This window comes from Gorilla gorilla, chromosome 1 (genome assembly GCF_029281585.2).
Source record: "Gorilla gorilla gorilla isolate KB3781 chromosome 1, NHGRI_mGorGor1-v2.1_pri, whole genome shotgun sequence".
Classification (NCBI taxonomy): domain Eukaryota; kingdom Metazoa; phylum Chordata; class Mammalia; order Primates; family Hominidae; genus Gorilla; species Gorilla gorilla.
In genome coordinates this window covers 188357539-188373517 of record NC_073224.2, presented here as the reverse complement: position 1 = coordinate 188373517, position 15979 = coordinate 188357539, and the positions used below count along the sequence as shown (strand labels likewise).

Here is a 15979-nt window from a genome sequence, read left to right as displayed (position 1 = left end):
TTCTAGTCTCTAAGAGTCCTCTTCTTTTTTTATTGTAGTTGTATTATTCTGCGCCAATATTTTAGGAGATACTAGTAGTTAATATATTTCTCTTTATAGGCAATAAAAACATTTCAGCTGGGGTGTTCTGGCTAAGCCCTGTGGTGTATGTAGTAGAAAAAGTATGTGTCTTGGTTTGGGTTGGAGTGCAGGCAAATTATTTGGGATATGATATCAGTAAACCTGGGTAGGAGTTGGGTAGTAAGACAGAAGTGAAGATAGTCAATAATGTATACATTATTAAGCTAGTTACCATAGTGGGCAATTGGACCTCAGTTATGCTGCAGAACTCTGGGAGACAGTGCAGGGCACATTCAAGGTATCCCAATGGAGGGGTGAGAAAATTGGGGTATTATTCAACTCCCTATACATCACTGGTTCTGATAACATTAAGTCTCCGAAACTCCCAGTTTGCTCTGTGCACAGGCCAAGCATGTTCTCTGGTCAGAAAGAAAGAAAGAAAACCAAAATCTTCAGGCAGTGAGCTGCGTGTATTCCCTATAATAGCCTTCAGTGTCTAGAAGTGAATGCCAGGAAAATATGGACAGGAAACCAATAGCATCTGCTACAGAATGTAATGGGATGCAAATACTGCCTCTACCACTTCATTTTACATTTAAAAAAATTCATTAGGGCTGGGTGCGGTGGCTCACGCCTGTAATCCCAGCACTTTGGGAGACTGAGGTGGGTGGATCACCTGAGGTCAGGAGTGCAAGGCCAGCCTGACCAACATGATGAAACCCCGTCTCTACTAAAAATACAAAAATTAGCCGGCGTGGTGGTGGGCGCCTGTAATCCCAGCTGCTCGGGAGGCTGAGGCAGGAGAATCACTTGAACCCGGGAGGTGGAGGTTGCAGTAAGCCAAGATCCCACCATTATACTCCCGCCTGGGTGACAGAGTGAGACTCTGTCTCAAAGAAAAAAAAGAATTCATTAGGTATTTATTGTAAGTCCATCATACACTAAAGGGATTAGCAAACTGGTTTTGAAGACCAAATATGGCTAGCTTCATGGTTTCTTTGTTTGTTTTTGAGATGGAGTCTCGCTCTGTCTCCCAGGCAGGAGTACAATGGTGCGATCTTGGCTCACTGCAACCTCGGCCTCCCGGGTTCAAGTGATTCTCCTGCCTCAGCCTCCCAAGTAGCTGGGATTACAGGCGCCTGCCACCACACCTGGCTAATTTTTTGTTTTTAGTAGACACGGGGTTTCACATGTTGGTCAGGCTAATCTTGAACTCCTGACCTCAGGTGATCCACCTGCCTCAGCCTCCCAAAGTGCTGGGATTACAGGTGTGAGCCACCGCACCTGGCCTAGCTTCATGTTTTTGTAAATAAAGTTTTATTGGAACACAGCCATGCCCATTCACTTATGCTTTTGCCCTACTACATGGCAGAGTTGGGTGTTTCTGATAAAGAACATCTGGCCCTCAAAGCCTAAAATATTTTACTATCTGACATTTTATAGAAAACGTTTGCCAACCCCTGAGTTAGGTATTTGGGATACTGAGATGAATAAGATTATTCCCCTGTCCTTAAAGCATTTACAATCTAATGAACAAGACAAATGTGCAAGCCAATAAAGGCAGGAAATTATTACAAGTGCTACAAGAGCCATTTAAATAAGGGAACTGGGATTTCTAACTAGCTGGAGAGATAAATCAAGAAAATCATCCAGGAGCAGTGGCTCACACCTGCAATCCCAGCACTTAGGGAGGCAGAGGCAGGAGGATAGCTTGAGTCCAGGAATTTGAGACCAGCCTGGGCAACATAGTGAGACCCCATTCCAAAAAACAAGAAGATGAAACAGAAAATCTTCATAGAAGAGATGACAGACACTTTAATAGAGTCCTGAAAGATGAGTAGGTATTTTCCAGACATAGAGGAGTAAAGACATTCAACACAGAGAAGACAGAAATAGCAGAAATGTCCCAAGGATCAATAATGGCATGAATTTAGGGAACTGGTATCATATATGGAGGTGGGGAGATAAATGACACAAAAAATAAGTCTGGAAGTAAGGAATTAAATTTTATCTTTTCCTTAGAAATATGACTGGCTCTCAGCCGGGCACAGTGACTCACGCTTGTAATCCCAGCACTTTGGGAGGCTGAGGTGGACGGATCACAAGGTCAGGAGTTCGAGACCAGCCTGGCCAACATAGTGAAACGCTGTCTCCACTAAAAATACAAAAATTTGCTGGGCGTGGTGGCAGGCGCCTGTAATCCCAGCTACTCGGGAGGGTAGACAGGAGAATTGCTTGAACCTGGGAGGTGGAGGTTGCAGTGAGCCAAGATCACGCCACTGTACAGAGCTAGACTCCGTCTTGAAAGAAACAGAGAGCAAGAGAGAGAGAGAGAGAAAGAAGGAAAGAAAAAGAAAAAGAAAGAAACAAAAAAAGAAAGAAGAAAGAAAAAGAAAGAAAGAAAGAAAAGAAAAGGAAGGAAAGAAAGAAAGAAGTATGACCGGCTCTCACAGTCAGTGTGGAGGCTAGGTTTAAGGTAGCAATAGTGGAGTGGATAACGCCAAGCTACTGTAGCAATCCAAGCATTAAATGGTGCAGGTTTGAGACCAGTTAGTAGCAGTGGACATGGAAAGGAAAGGCTGTGTGATTCCAGTGCAGGCTGGTTTAGGCGCCCCTCTTTGCCCAGAGCACGTTTACCCCTGGCTTGGCATGTGTTGCCCTGTGTGGCAACACAGACTCTGAGATCCTTGAGGACAGGAACTATGTAAGACTGATCTCTGTATCTTCAGCACTATCTTTAGCACTTCAGGATTCAGCATAGAATTGCTGTTCACTGAAGGCTACTTGCTTGGAAAAATGTAGTGAATTAATATACTGCAAATTTATGGCTGCGATGATTTGTCTTTAAGTTATGGGGACCTAGGCGGATATAGAATGAGGAAGAGGGCATGGGAATTCTGCAAGACTTCTGGTTGGCACAGAAGGCTGTTGCAATCTGACAGGATGTCCCTGTTTGAACAATAATGCTGCTTATTTCAGCTCCTTAAGGAGGCAGGCATATGATTATAAATGGCAAATGCCTGGCAAATTCAGAGCTGACATAATTACCTGGTGGTACTTTTTTAAAATATAGTTTTTATCCTTTACAAAATGGCTTTTTAAGTAGTTACAAGTACAATGTCTGTTACTTGTAGAAAATTTGGAAAACATGCCGGGCGCGGTGGCTCACGCCTGTAATCTCAGCACTTTGGGAGGCCGAGGTGGGCAGATCACGAGGTCAGGAGATCGAGACCATCCTGGCTAACACGGTGAAACCCGGTCTCTCCTAAAAATACGAAAAAATTAGCCGGGCATGGTGGCGGGCGCCTGTAGTCCCAGCTACTCGGGAGGCTGAGGCAGGAGAATGGCGTGAACCCGGGAGGCGGAGCTTGCAGTAAGCCGAGATCGCGCCACTGCACTCCAGCCTGGGCGACAGAGTGAGACTCCATCTCAAAAAAAAAAAAAAAAAAATTTGGAAAACACAAAAGTGTAAAGAAAAAACATAAAACCAACCATAATCCCACAAACTGACTACAGATGTTTTTCTTTTCTTTTTTTTTTTTTTTTTTTTTGAGACAGAGTCATGCTCTGTCAGTGAGGCTGGAGTGCAGTGGCACGATCTCAGCACTGCAACCTCCCTCTCCTGGATTCAAGTGATTCTCCTGCCTCATCCTCCTGAGTAGCTGGGATTACAGGTGTGCACCACCACACCCAGCTAATTTTTGTACTTTTAGTAGAGATGGGGTTTCACCATGTTGGCCAGGCTGGTCTCAAACTCCTGACCTCAAGTGATCTGCCCGGCTCAGCCTCCCAAAGAGCTAGGATTACAGGCGTGAGCCACCACACTTGGCCTACAGATGTTTTTCTGTAGTATATCTATGTAATCTGGGTAGATAGGTATATTTTTTATAAAATTGGAATCATACTGTGTGTGTATATATGCACACAACTTTCCATCCTCCCAGCTCTCTTATTCCCACTAAGTCTCTCTTTAACTTCAAAGGAGATCCAATTCAATCTCTTGGCTTCTTCCTCCTAATCTATTCTCCTTTCCTGCCATAATCAGCCTAGATCTCATCAGCTATGTCTATCTGTTAGCAGCAGTGAATCCATATGGGTTTGCAGCAAGCTCAATTCTCACCTCCTTGGAGGAAAGAATTTGGCCAAGGGGCATATGGCACAGTGAGAGACTGACTGAAGTTTTAGAGCAGGAATAAAAGTTTATTAAAAAATTCTAGAGAAGGAACGAAAGGAAGTACACTTGGAAGAGGGCCAAGTGGATGACTTGAGAAATCCAAGTGCCCCATCTGACCCCTGACTTGGGGTTTTATACATTGGCATGGTTCCGGGACTTGCATCTCTCCTCTCTTGATTTTCCTTGGGGCAGGCTGTCCGCATGCACACTGGCCTGCCAGCACTTGGGCGGGCCGCATACACTGTATTTACTGAAGTTGTGCATATGCTCATTTAAGGCGTTTTTCCCTTACCAGTCTAGTGTTCCTAGAGGAAGGTCATATACAAGTTAAACTCCACCATTTTGCCTCTTAGTGCGCATGCTTGAGCCCACTCATCCAACTCCTGAGATCTTCTCAGGAAGCTGCTGATCATCAGCTTCAAGTGTCTTCTGTCTGTTGGGAGACTGCCTTTCCCTGGCACCAGCTGCGACCAATTATTATTTTATTTAATTAATTATTTTTTGAGACGGAGTCTCACTCTGTCACCCAGACTAGAGTGCAGTGGTGCAATCTCAGCTCACTGCAAGCTCTGACTCCTGGGTTCAAGTGATTCTCTTGCCTCAGCCTCCCCAGTAGCTGGGATTACAGGAGTGTGCCACCATGCCCAGCTAATTTTTTTTTTTTTTTTTTTTTTTTTTTGTATTTTTAGTAGAGAAAGGGTTTCACCATGTTGGCCTGGCTCGTCTGAAACTCCTGACCTCAAGGAGTGATCCACCCACCTCAGCCTCCCAAAGTGCTAGGATTACAGGCATGAGCCACCACACCTGGCCTTCAATGATTATTTTAGAGAGATAGTTTAACAATCTCCTGACCATCATCTGATGGTCACCTGACATTCCTGGGTTGGGGGGGCTTTCCTGCCCTGCTCTTGTCTGCCTAACTACCTACTCTAACATATAGGCTAACCAGCTACTCTCAACTCCTTCCTTCCTCCACCTACCTTATAAATCTCTCTCACCTTGGGTAATTCCAGTGATGTACCTCCTGTGTTCCTAGACACAGGCTGCTGAGAATTGCTGGGGGAAAAAAATATCCCTCAACCATTCAAAACAAGATAAGCCAGTGCTACCAATAGTTTGTATGTTTAAACTCAGAGGGACCCTTATTGCTACTTCCATACCTTTTTTTTTTTCACTTCACAGAGCCCTTCCCTCTTGCCTTTTACACTTCATCACCTCCTTAAAGTTCACTATCTAATTCTATGACCTCCCCTTCCCCCTTCCTATCTGTTAATGACCTAATTCATATAGAAATAGAGTTCACCAAGGAGAATGCCTCTTAATTTCCTGCATTTGATCTTGAAGTATTTTCCCTAGGCCTTAGCTTTCTCAAGCCTCTCTCATTTTTCCCCATTCTAATTATTGATTCTTAATCTTTTTTCCTGGTTTCTCTTCTTTTTCCTCTTCTTTAAATTTTGCTGTCCTCTAGGGTTCCATCCTGAACCATACACTCTATCCACATTCCCTGATCTCAGTGCTTCCTATGCCTTCAGCTACCTTCTCTCTCCTTTTTTTTTTTTTTTTTAGAGATAGGGTGTCACTCTGTCGCCCAGGTTGGAGTGCAGTGGCACCATCAAGGCTCACTGCAGCCTCAACCACCTGGGCTCAAGAGCTCCTCCAATTTCAGCTTCCTGAGTAGTTGGAACTACAGGTATGTGCCACCATGCCTGGGTTTTTTTTTTTTTTTTTTTTTTTTAGTAGAGACAGGGTCTGGCTATGTTGCCCAGGCTGGTCTCAAACTCCTGGCTTGAAGTGATCCTCCTGCCTCATGCCTCAACCTCCCAAAGTGCTGGAATTATAGGCATGAACCACCACTCCTGGCCAGCTACCGCCTATGGATTAAAACTCAAATGTGTAATTCCAGCACTGGTTTATTTCTTGAGCTCCAAATTAGGATATCCACTTGCCGGCTGAATGTCTATTTTTTTTTTTTTTTCGAGACGGAGTTTTGCTCTTGTTGCCCAGGCTGGAGTGCAGTGGCGTGATCTCGGTTCACCACAACCTCCACCTCCTGGGTTCAAGCGATTCTCCTGCCTCAGTCTCCTGAGTAGCTGGGATTACAGGCATGTGCCACCACGCCCGGCTAATTTTTGTGTCTTTAGTAGAGATGGGGTTTCACCATGTTGGCCAGGCTGGTCTTGAACTCCTGACCTCGTGATCTGCCCGCCTCGGCCTCCCAAAGTGCTGGGATTACAGGCGTGAGTCACCACTCCCAGCCACACACATATATCTTACAATGTAGAATATTCTTGTCACAATACACTGTGGATGAACTCATTAAGGACGCTGTGAGATAATTGCTACCTGAATTAGAATGTGTAATTCACTGTGGAACATAGTAAAGGTAAGATTAGCTCTATCTGGGGGTGGGCACAGGTGTGGGTGTCCAAAGAAACTCTCAAAAAGGAACTGATATTTGTTGTTGTTGTTGTTGTTGTTGTTGTTGTTGTTGAGGTGGAGTCTTGCTCTGTTGCCCCGGCTGGACTGCGGTGGCGCAATCTCTGCTCACTGCAACCTCTGCCTCCCAGGTTCAACAATTCTCCTGCCTCAGCCTCCTGAGTAGCTGGGATTATAGGCATGCACCACCATGCCCAGAGGTATGGTAGAGACGGGGTTTCACCTTGTTGGTCAGGCTGGTTTTGAACTCCTAACCTTAATTCAGATCATCTTCACAAACATTCAACATGGGCTGCTATGCCCCAGGCAGTATTGTTATATTGGAGATAGAGAGGTGAATAAGTCACTGACCTCAATGAGATTTTAGGTGGAGAAGCTACTTTTTCCTTGACTATCATTTATTCAAGAAAGTGGCTTGGGAGAATTAGCTCCCTAATCTCTATGAGCTCCTCTCAGCCAACCCAAATAAGTACAAAGCGTAAGTAAAAACGGTTTCTGGCAATCCAGCTTCCCTAGCCTTCCCTGACCCTTTTATTCAGATTGCCTGCTGCTGCTAAGCAGATTGCCTGCGGCTTTCTGTTCCATGTTGTCTACGTGAGGCACTGTGCCAAGCTTGTGGATGCACATATGACTGAGTCCTCAAAGAACCCAAGAGATAGGAGAACCAGGCACTCAATGAGTAGATGCAATAGGTTGTCCCAGACACTGTTACATGTTTGTTCAGGGTGTAGATGGGGCTGTAAAGAACGAAAGGTCACTTCCATCTGTGAAGGAGGGTGTTTGTAAAATGTTTAAAGCCCGAGGTAGCTGAGATGTGGGTCTCCAAGGGGACACTGGAAGGAGAAGACAAAAGATCAGTTCATTCCTCTTTTCTTTCCTTAGAACACTTACAGAACCTAAATCTCCTAAAATATTTTCTCTCCCTTTCTCAACTCTCTTTTGCCTGAAAATCATAGCTTTTCCTAAACTTGATGTTTCACTTTCTTGCTCTGTAGCTAGTGGAAAGGGTGAAAAAAAAAAAGCAGGACTGTGAACAAAACAGGCTATGCCTTATTTTGCTTCTACCAAATATAAGCATGATCTTGTTTCCTCTACACCCAGCAAAGGACAGTCAATGTCTTGTAGGTTTCTGTGTTTTTCCTTAATAAAACAACACTCTAGGAATGTTGTTTTATTTGATGCTCAGCAAATACCAATTAAGAAACATGACAACAATAACAGCAATAACAAAAAGCAGTTGGTGTGAAGTTTAGGAAGAGAAGACAGCAAACCAACAACAACAGAATGCATTATGAAGTAATTTGTACCTACACTCTTGGCTGTGAAAAGTTGGAAATAATTTTTGCTAGAAACTAAGGGAAAAAATTAATGGTCTAAACAGCTGTGTAAAGGAAGGAAACTTCCTATTGAGAAACACAAGCCATTCTTGTTCTTCCTTTTTAAAAACAAAACAGGCCAGGCACAGTGGCTCACGCCTGTAATCCCACACTCTGGAAGGTCAAGGGGTGGGGGGTGGGTCACCTGAGGTAGGAGTTTGAGACCAGCCTGGCCAACATGGTGAAACCCCGTCTCTACTAAAAATACAAAAATTAGCCGGGCGTGGTGGCGGGCGCCTGTAGTCCCAGCCACTCAGGAGGATGAGGCAGGAGAATCGCTTAGACCTGTGAGCGGGAGGTTGCAGTGAGCTGAGATGGCACTACTGCACTCTAGCCTGGGTGACCGAGTGAGACTCTGTCTCTAAATAAATAAATGAATAAATACATACATACAAAACAAAACTTGGCTAAATGATTATTCAGTTACAAAAGTTAGAAACCTTGGTATTATCTCTGATTCTCCTTACTCCCTCCTCATTTAATTCCATTGCTTAGTGAGTTTTAAAATCTTATCTCCAAAATGTTTCTCAATAAATATACAGAATAGTATCTTTCCTATTCTTCATCCATGCTGTCATTGTCCAAACTGAAACTCTCTATTGCTTGATTAGCTTTTTAAAACTCTCTTCTTATCTCATCTTGCTCCTCTCCATTCTGTCCTCAGTTTTGCTGCCAGAATGGTCTTTCAAAAATCATGTCTTTAGTTTAATATTTATTGATATTCTGAATGGCAGGATGAATCTGTCCCAGCTCCTGTCCTTGACGAGTTTTTGATGTTTTATGGTTAACATTGACTCTGCCTTTCAGTTCTGAGTCTAGTCCTTTTTTTCTGCTATACATCAGCTGCCACATCAGTTCCACAAGATGCCAGTCACTGAGGAATATAGGAACTACAGCCGATGTGTCTCCACCATGTGTAACTTTAGCTAATTATTTAAAGAATGTAGTTTGACACTTTGTGTAGAATGTAGAAAAAGTGCTGTGGAAATGGACATGGTTTTATGAGTCAAGAACTGCACTTGATCCTGGCTTTCCCTGATGACCTGTGTTTTGACATTTGAAGCTAAGTAGAGCCTGCTGATGCCTAGTGACCCTGATGAAAGTTAAAACTGATTTAGAAGTTGATGATGTTGCCTGTGTCATGTCCAAGACATTTATTTACTACACTTAATCTTAGCCAAATAACTGAGAAGTGATCAAGACATTTATACATAAACAATGCAGATATAGCTTGCTGCTGGGGTGAAATGGATCTGGCATGCAAAGACCTAGATTCTAATTCTGGTTCTGCTGTTTACTAGTTGTGTGACTTTTGGCAAGCCACGAAATAACTCTGTGTTCTAGTGTCCTCATATTTAAAACGGGTGTGATAGTACAAATCTTGAAGGATTGTTGAGGGGAATAAAGGAAACAATGTAACTGATGGAGTTTATAGCACAATCCTTGAAACTTTTTGGTCAGTTTCAATGGAACACATAATTCAGATCAAACAATAATTATTAAGCACCTTCTGTGTGCCAAGAACTGGGCTAGTTTCTAGGGCTACAAAGATAAGGCCTAGTTCCTGCTGTTAAGAAGCTAATGGAGGGATACTAATGAACACTATGTAAATTTTTTAACTCAATCTGAGTCATGATGTTTCAAGATCCCCACAGTTTGCTTATCCCAAAAGACATCCACAACATGAGCTATTCTGCTGATTAGTCTGGAACATCAAGTTTCTATAGGAAGTGTATAGTGTGTTTTGAGGAGGCCATGTAGCATGATGAAAAGACAGGTAGGTGTTTATATGGACTCAGATACTCGTTAATTTACTAATTAATACTCTCAGGTACCTGGGTAAATTTGTTCATTTCTTTGAATCTCAGTTTCCTTATTTGTAAAATGTGGAGATTAAAATACTCACAGAGTTATTGTGATGGTTAAATGTGATAAGGTATATAACATTCCTGGCACAGTCCCTGGCATAGGGTAGATAATAAATGGTGGAATTAATAAGAAAAAATATATCCAAAAAGAAAGAGAAATGGCTTTGTACCACACTCAGTTGCATGCATGTTTCATGTCCTGGTTAGCTCCTGAATAGGAACCATGTCTCTTAAACCAAGCCTTGCCTTTTCTTAATTTTCTTTTTTTTTTTTTTTTTTTTTTGAGACAGGGTCTTGATCTGTTGCCTTGCCTAGGCTGGAGTGCAGTGGCACGATCTCTGCTTACTGTATCCTTGACCTCCTGGGCTCAAGCAATCCCCCTGCCTCAGCCCCCTAAGTAGCTAGTACTACAGGCATGAGCCACCACAACCTCGCTAATTTTTAAATTTTTTGTAGAGACAGGCTCTCACTTTGTTGTCCAGGCTGTTCTTTGTTGCTCAGGAGTTTCACTTTGTTGCCCAGGCTGGTCTGTAACTCCTGGGCTCGAGCTGTCCTCCCACCTTGGATTCCCAAAGTGCTGGGATTACAGGCATGAGCCACCGAGCCTGGCCTGGCTTTCTTGAAGATGCCAAACGTCTACCTTATTCCCAGAAACCTTTATTAAATTGTAATCTATAGAAAAGAGGCGATCCCAAGGAAAAGAAAGGAGAAACAGGATGCTCATTTTTTTTGGCTGCTATCCCTTTCAGATATATTCTTATTTACTTCTTTTTCAAATTTCTTGTAGAGATATATTCTTATTTACTTCTTTTTCAAATTTCTTTTACAGACAGTGTCTCAGTCTGGCATCCAACTCAGGCTGGAGTGCAGTGACATGATCTTGGCTCACTGCAGTCTTGACCTCCTGGGCTCAAGCAATCCTCCTGCCTCAGCTTCCTGAGTAGGTAGGACTACAGATGTGTGCCACCATAGCCAACAAATTTTTTTTAATTTTAAATTTTATTTTTTTTGTAGAGATGGGGTCCCGCTATGTTGCCCAGGCTGGTCCCAAACTCCTGGCCTGAAGCGATTCTCCCACCTCAGCTTCCCAAAACACTGGGATTACAGGTGTCAGCCACCAAGCCCGGCCCACACCACATTTCTTTGGGAAAATTCTAAGAACTAATATTTATTTATTTATTTATTTATTTATTTATTTATTTCTCCTGTTGCCTGTATAACTGCAGAATAAGAGCTAATATTAATTGAGTGCTTACTATCTACCAGGCTCTGTTCTAAGCTCTTTACCCATAGGAGCTCACTTAATCCTTGAAACAATCTTTGTAGACAGCTACTATTGTTACTCACATTTTAAAGAAGGGGACACCGAGGCACAGAGAAGTTAGCAAACTTGCCTAAGGCCATATAGCTACTAAGTGATGAATCTGGATATTAAAACCCTGGTACTATGGCACCAGGATCCACATTCTTAACTACTAAGCTTTGAGCCTCTCCTCAACTAGAAGTAGAAACTCCGCCCAGCGCAATGGCTTACACCTGTAATCCCAACACTTTGGGAGGCCGAAGTGGGTGGATCACCTGAGGTCAGGAGTTTGAGACCAGCCTGGCCAACATGGTGAAACCTCGTCTCTACTAAAAATACAAAAGTTAGCCAGGCGAGCACCTGTAATCCCAGCTACTTGGGAGGCTGAGGCAAGAGAATCACTTGAACTTGGGAGGTGGAGGTTGCAGTGAGCCGAAATCGTACCTCTGCTCTCCAGCCTGGGCGATCAAGAGTGAAACTCCGTCTCAAAAAAAAAAAAACCAGAAACTCATTCATTTCTATACCATCTAACTACTGATCCACTGGCATCTGAACCCATACTCTCTGCTCTTCTTTCTTGTTACTTTGGATGAAGTATCTCTGCTACTATCAAAAGTCAACCTTTGCACTTGGGCTTGGGGTCTCAGTCTTTTCCTTTCTTTCTTTTTTTGTATTTTATTCCAGTGTTTTGCCAACACAAAAAGAGGTCTCAATCTTATGAAGGGCTTCACTGCTGCTATTCTCTCTTTTCTCTAGGATGTCCCCAGTTTTTCCCTCTCTTGAAAATCAGCAAAATAATATTCTCTAGTGTCTTCAATCTAAATAATACTTTTAAAAAAGGACAAAGAAAGCCCTTCCCTTGACCACACCTCCGTTTCCAGCTAGTGCCTCATCTTTTAGTTTCCTTTTTAGCTCTTTCTCTTGATATTTGCACAGCTGGCCTTTTCTTATCCTCCATATCTAAGTTTAAAGCCACTTCCTAAGAGGCCTGCCCTAACCACCCAGTATAAATTAGCTACCCATTGACTTCCTATTAAAATAATTTATTAAATTATTTGCAGTGTTAATCAGTATTGGATATTTTTCTTGTTTACTTGTTTAGTGTTTGCTTTCACCACAGAATTTAAGCTCTGAGAGAGCTTATTCACTGCTGTATTCCCAGGACCTCCAACAGTGCCTAGATATAGTAGGTGGTCAATAAATCCTTTTTTTTTTTTTTTTTTTTTTTTTTGTGAGAGAGAATTTGGCTCTTTCACCCAGGCTGGAGTGCAGTGATGCAATCTTGGCTCCGAGGTTCAAGTGATTCTTGTGCCTCAGCTAGGACTACAGGGTGCGCCACCACGCCCGGATAATTTTTGTATGTTTAGTAGAGATGGGGTTTTACCATGTTGGCCAGGCTGGTCTCGAACGCCTGACCTCAAGTGATCTGCCTGCCTCGGCCACCCAAAGTGCTGGGATAACAGGTGCGAGCCACCGCGCCCGGCCAATAAATGCTTAAATTGCCCCTGTAGGCTGTTAGTGATCTATCCCTACTTCTTTGACCTTATCTCCCACCACTTTCTCCCTGGCTCACTGCTCCACGCACACTGACCTCCTTGTTGATCCCTCAAGATGCCACGCTCACTCCTAACATTTGGTCTTTGCATTTGCTATTCCTTCGTCTTGAAAGGCTCTTCCACCAGGCTCCCTCCTTCACTTTCTTCAGGTCTTTGCTTAAAAGTTACCTTTTCACTCAGGCCTTCCCTGTTTGGGAATTTAAAATAGCAGTCCCAGCGCTCTCTCCTTCCTTGCTTATGTTTTTCTCCATAGCATTTATGATTTTTTAATGTACGATATAATTTACTATTTATTTTACCATTCCCCTCACCTGTCATGAAGGCTCTGTTGTATCCCCAATGCCTAGAAGAATGCCTAGCACAAAACAGCGAATATTTATTAAATGAATGGATTTGTGGAATGAATGCATAAATGAATATCAGATATGAAATCTTTTGGAAGTGGAAGGTATCATGGCCAGTAAAATTATTTATTAATATGTTCATAATCTTTTTTCTTTACTCTAATCCCATGACAGATTATAAATAATCTTAATAGCAGTATTCACGTTTGCATTCTCGCACCCCTGGCATGGAGTCCTACACACAATAGGCGCCCTAAGAAAGCGTGTTTGACTTGATCGCTGGAGCATCTGCCGGCACCGCCCAGGACCCGCCCAGGACCCGCCCCGCCCCCTGCGGCCCCGCCCCCCGCATGCTGAATGCCATATAGGCGAGTGACGTCAGGCCGTTTGTTGTCATTGGCGGCTCCCAAGATGGCGTCCATCATGGAAGGGCCGCTGAGCAAATGGACTAACGTGATGAAGGGCTGGCAGTACCGTTGGTTCGTGCTGGACTACAATGCAGGACTGCTCTCCTACTACACGGTGAGTCCTTGGAGGGCACAGCTCCAGGCGCCTCGGGGTCGCGTTTCCTGGGTGGAGGTGGGGGACCGGGGTTTTAGGTGGCTGAGTTGAGGTTGCTAGTCTGGGGGTGCCGCCGTACGCGAGGGTTCCCTTGTTGGGGAGGGTTTTACGTCTCGGATAGCCAATGAGGGTGAGGGAGAGAGGGGCGCAGCCAATAAATAGAAACTAGCTGTCTGATTTATGGGTTGGGGGTGAGCCAAGTTTCTTTCTTAGGGTCCGCTATTAAGCGGTAGTGGGGTCCAGCATGGTTGTGAGCGGGTAAGGGTGATCGTAGTCATGGCTTAAAAGGTCCAGTCTTGCGGTTCATGCTGTCTTCATATGTTGTCATGGACTTTACACTGTCCCACCAAGGCCCTGTAGCCGGCCGCACCCCTTAGCTTCCCTCCAGGGATTGAAGAGCTCTGCTTCCTCGGAGGAGTGGCCAGAGGAGCCGGGACAGGTCCAAAAGTGACCAGCCCTCGGGCAACACCAGGGGGTCCGAAATCCCTCCAGTCGGTTCAGGTTGTGTGTCTCATTCAAGGGACGCACCCTTCTATTTAGCGGGAGGCGAGCTCAAACGACGCCTTAACTTTTGAGAGCCAAGGATTTCCTACACGCGAGACTCTTGTCAGCGAAGAGAGACAAGTGATAGTGCAGTGTCCCCTTACAGTTATATTCTGGGTTCAGGGCTTCACTGTTGTTAACATGAGTTGGTGGCCGTGGAAAAGTAGATGAATTGCTGTGAATCTTACGTGGTTGTGTGTGTGTGTGTGTGTGTGTGTGTGTGTGTGTGTGTGTGGTTTTTCTTTTTGAGACGGAGTCTCGCCCTGTCGCCCAGGCTGGCGTGCAGTGGCATCATCTCGGCTCACTGCGACTTCCGCCTCTCGGGTTCAAGCGATTCTCCTGCCTCTGGCCTCCCTAGTAGCTGGGATCACAGGCATGCGCCACCACACCCTGCTAATTCTTGTATTTTTAGTAGAGACGGGGTTTCACCATGTTGGCCAGGCTGGTCTTGAACTCCTGACCTCAGGTGATACACCCGCCTCGGCCTCCCAAAGTACTGGGATTACAGACGTGAGCCACCGCGTCCGGCCTTGAATCTTATGTTTTGACTATCCCCTCCACCCTCATCGCATTGGATATGGAGAGTAGGTGGTATTAGGGAGATAACTTACTTAGAAAGGTACTTTCTCTGAGTGGTGTATAGTTGACGATAGCCGATATGAGGGAAGAAAATACATAAGAGGACAAAATAGAATGCCCAGAAAGCTTTAGAAAATAATAGAAGACAGAAGGAAAAACATGATTATGGAAGAAGGATTAAGGTTGATGAGAGAAAGGGGACACTGAATTTATTTGTTCATTTAAAAAATATCATTGAGCTGCTATGTGCGTTTTCATGCCAGCAAGAATAGACAGTAAAAAAGACATTCACTGTTCCTCTTCTCTGGAGCTTATATACTAGCTTGGTGAGTCCTTTAATTCATTTCACTCCTAATAACTCTGCAAGGTGGTTATTCATTATCTCCATTTAATATCCCCAGTTACAGTTTTGAAATCTGAGGCTCCAGGCTTTTAAAGCAATTTGCTCAACATCACATAGCACTAAGTGATGGAATCAGGATGCCAAATTATTGACTTTTTCTACTAAACTTCGCTTTCACTACAGGAAGGAGAAAAGTGTAAGTTGTGAGTTACTAAAGGCAAGCTTGCAAGAGTAAAAGTATTACTTTCATCATCCTTCAACTATCAGCTTTCTTTCTCTACATAGTTTTTAAAGGGAAAAAGACTAAACCTTAATGAGTCTTAAACACATTGTTCAAGATTGTCTTTAGGTGGGCATGAAAGAGAGGCAACTGAATATTATGTCCTGAAAACTCTGGAATTATGAAAGCCATGGCTTAGATAAAGGAAAAGTAATATTGGGTTTAAGTAGATGTGATAATCAGAAAATCCCGTAAACTCTATTCAAGATAGAGTGATTTCAGTGAGTGACACTATGCAGTTAAGTTACTTTACAAATCCCAAATTTGTGTGGATCTGAATCTAGGACCATACTGGAGAGGCCCCCAGCTGAGGTTCTTGGGAATGCCTAGCCCAGAAAGAATCTTCCTTTTTCCTCTTTTTCTTCCTTTCATGTATCCTTTTTCTGCTTTGTTGCCCTTTCAGTTTTTGAATACTTGGACAAATATCTCCTTTCTTACTGGCTAAATATAGGGTTTAAAAAAATACTTTTTTCCCCCTCAATGCTTATCCTTCTTTTTGAGACTAGATTCCCTAAAATATTATCCTTGCCAGAGGAAGGAAGTATCATATTTCTCA

At 43.6% G+C, this 15979-nt stretch overlaps 1 protein-coding gene across 11 annotated transcripts in view; it reads left to right on the top strand.

Annotated features, from left to right (window-relative positions):
* Positions 1-15979, top strand: part of OSBPL9 (oxysterol binding protein like 9) — a 209917-nt gene that overhangs the window by 26140 nt on the left and 167798 nt on the right. For 4 of the 11 annotated variants that reach the window (XM_055348625.2, XM_055348614.2, XM_055348593.2 and 1 more), the window contains exon 1: positions 13460-13639. In XM_055348625.2, coding sequence (XP_055204600.1) covers positions 13475-13639 — 165 coding nt within the window. In that variant the 5' untranslated portion in view covers positions 13460-13474. Of the gene's footprint in view, positions 1-10743; positions 10859-13291; positions 13640-15979 lie in introns of those variants that run through there. The other 7 variants (XM_055348611.2, XM_055348548.2, XM_055348572.2 and 4 more) reach the window with 3 other exon arrangements.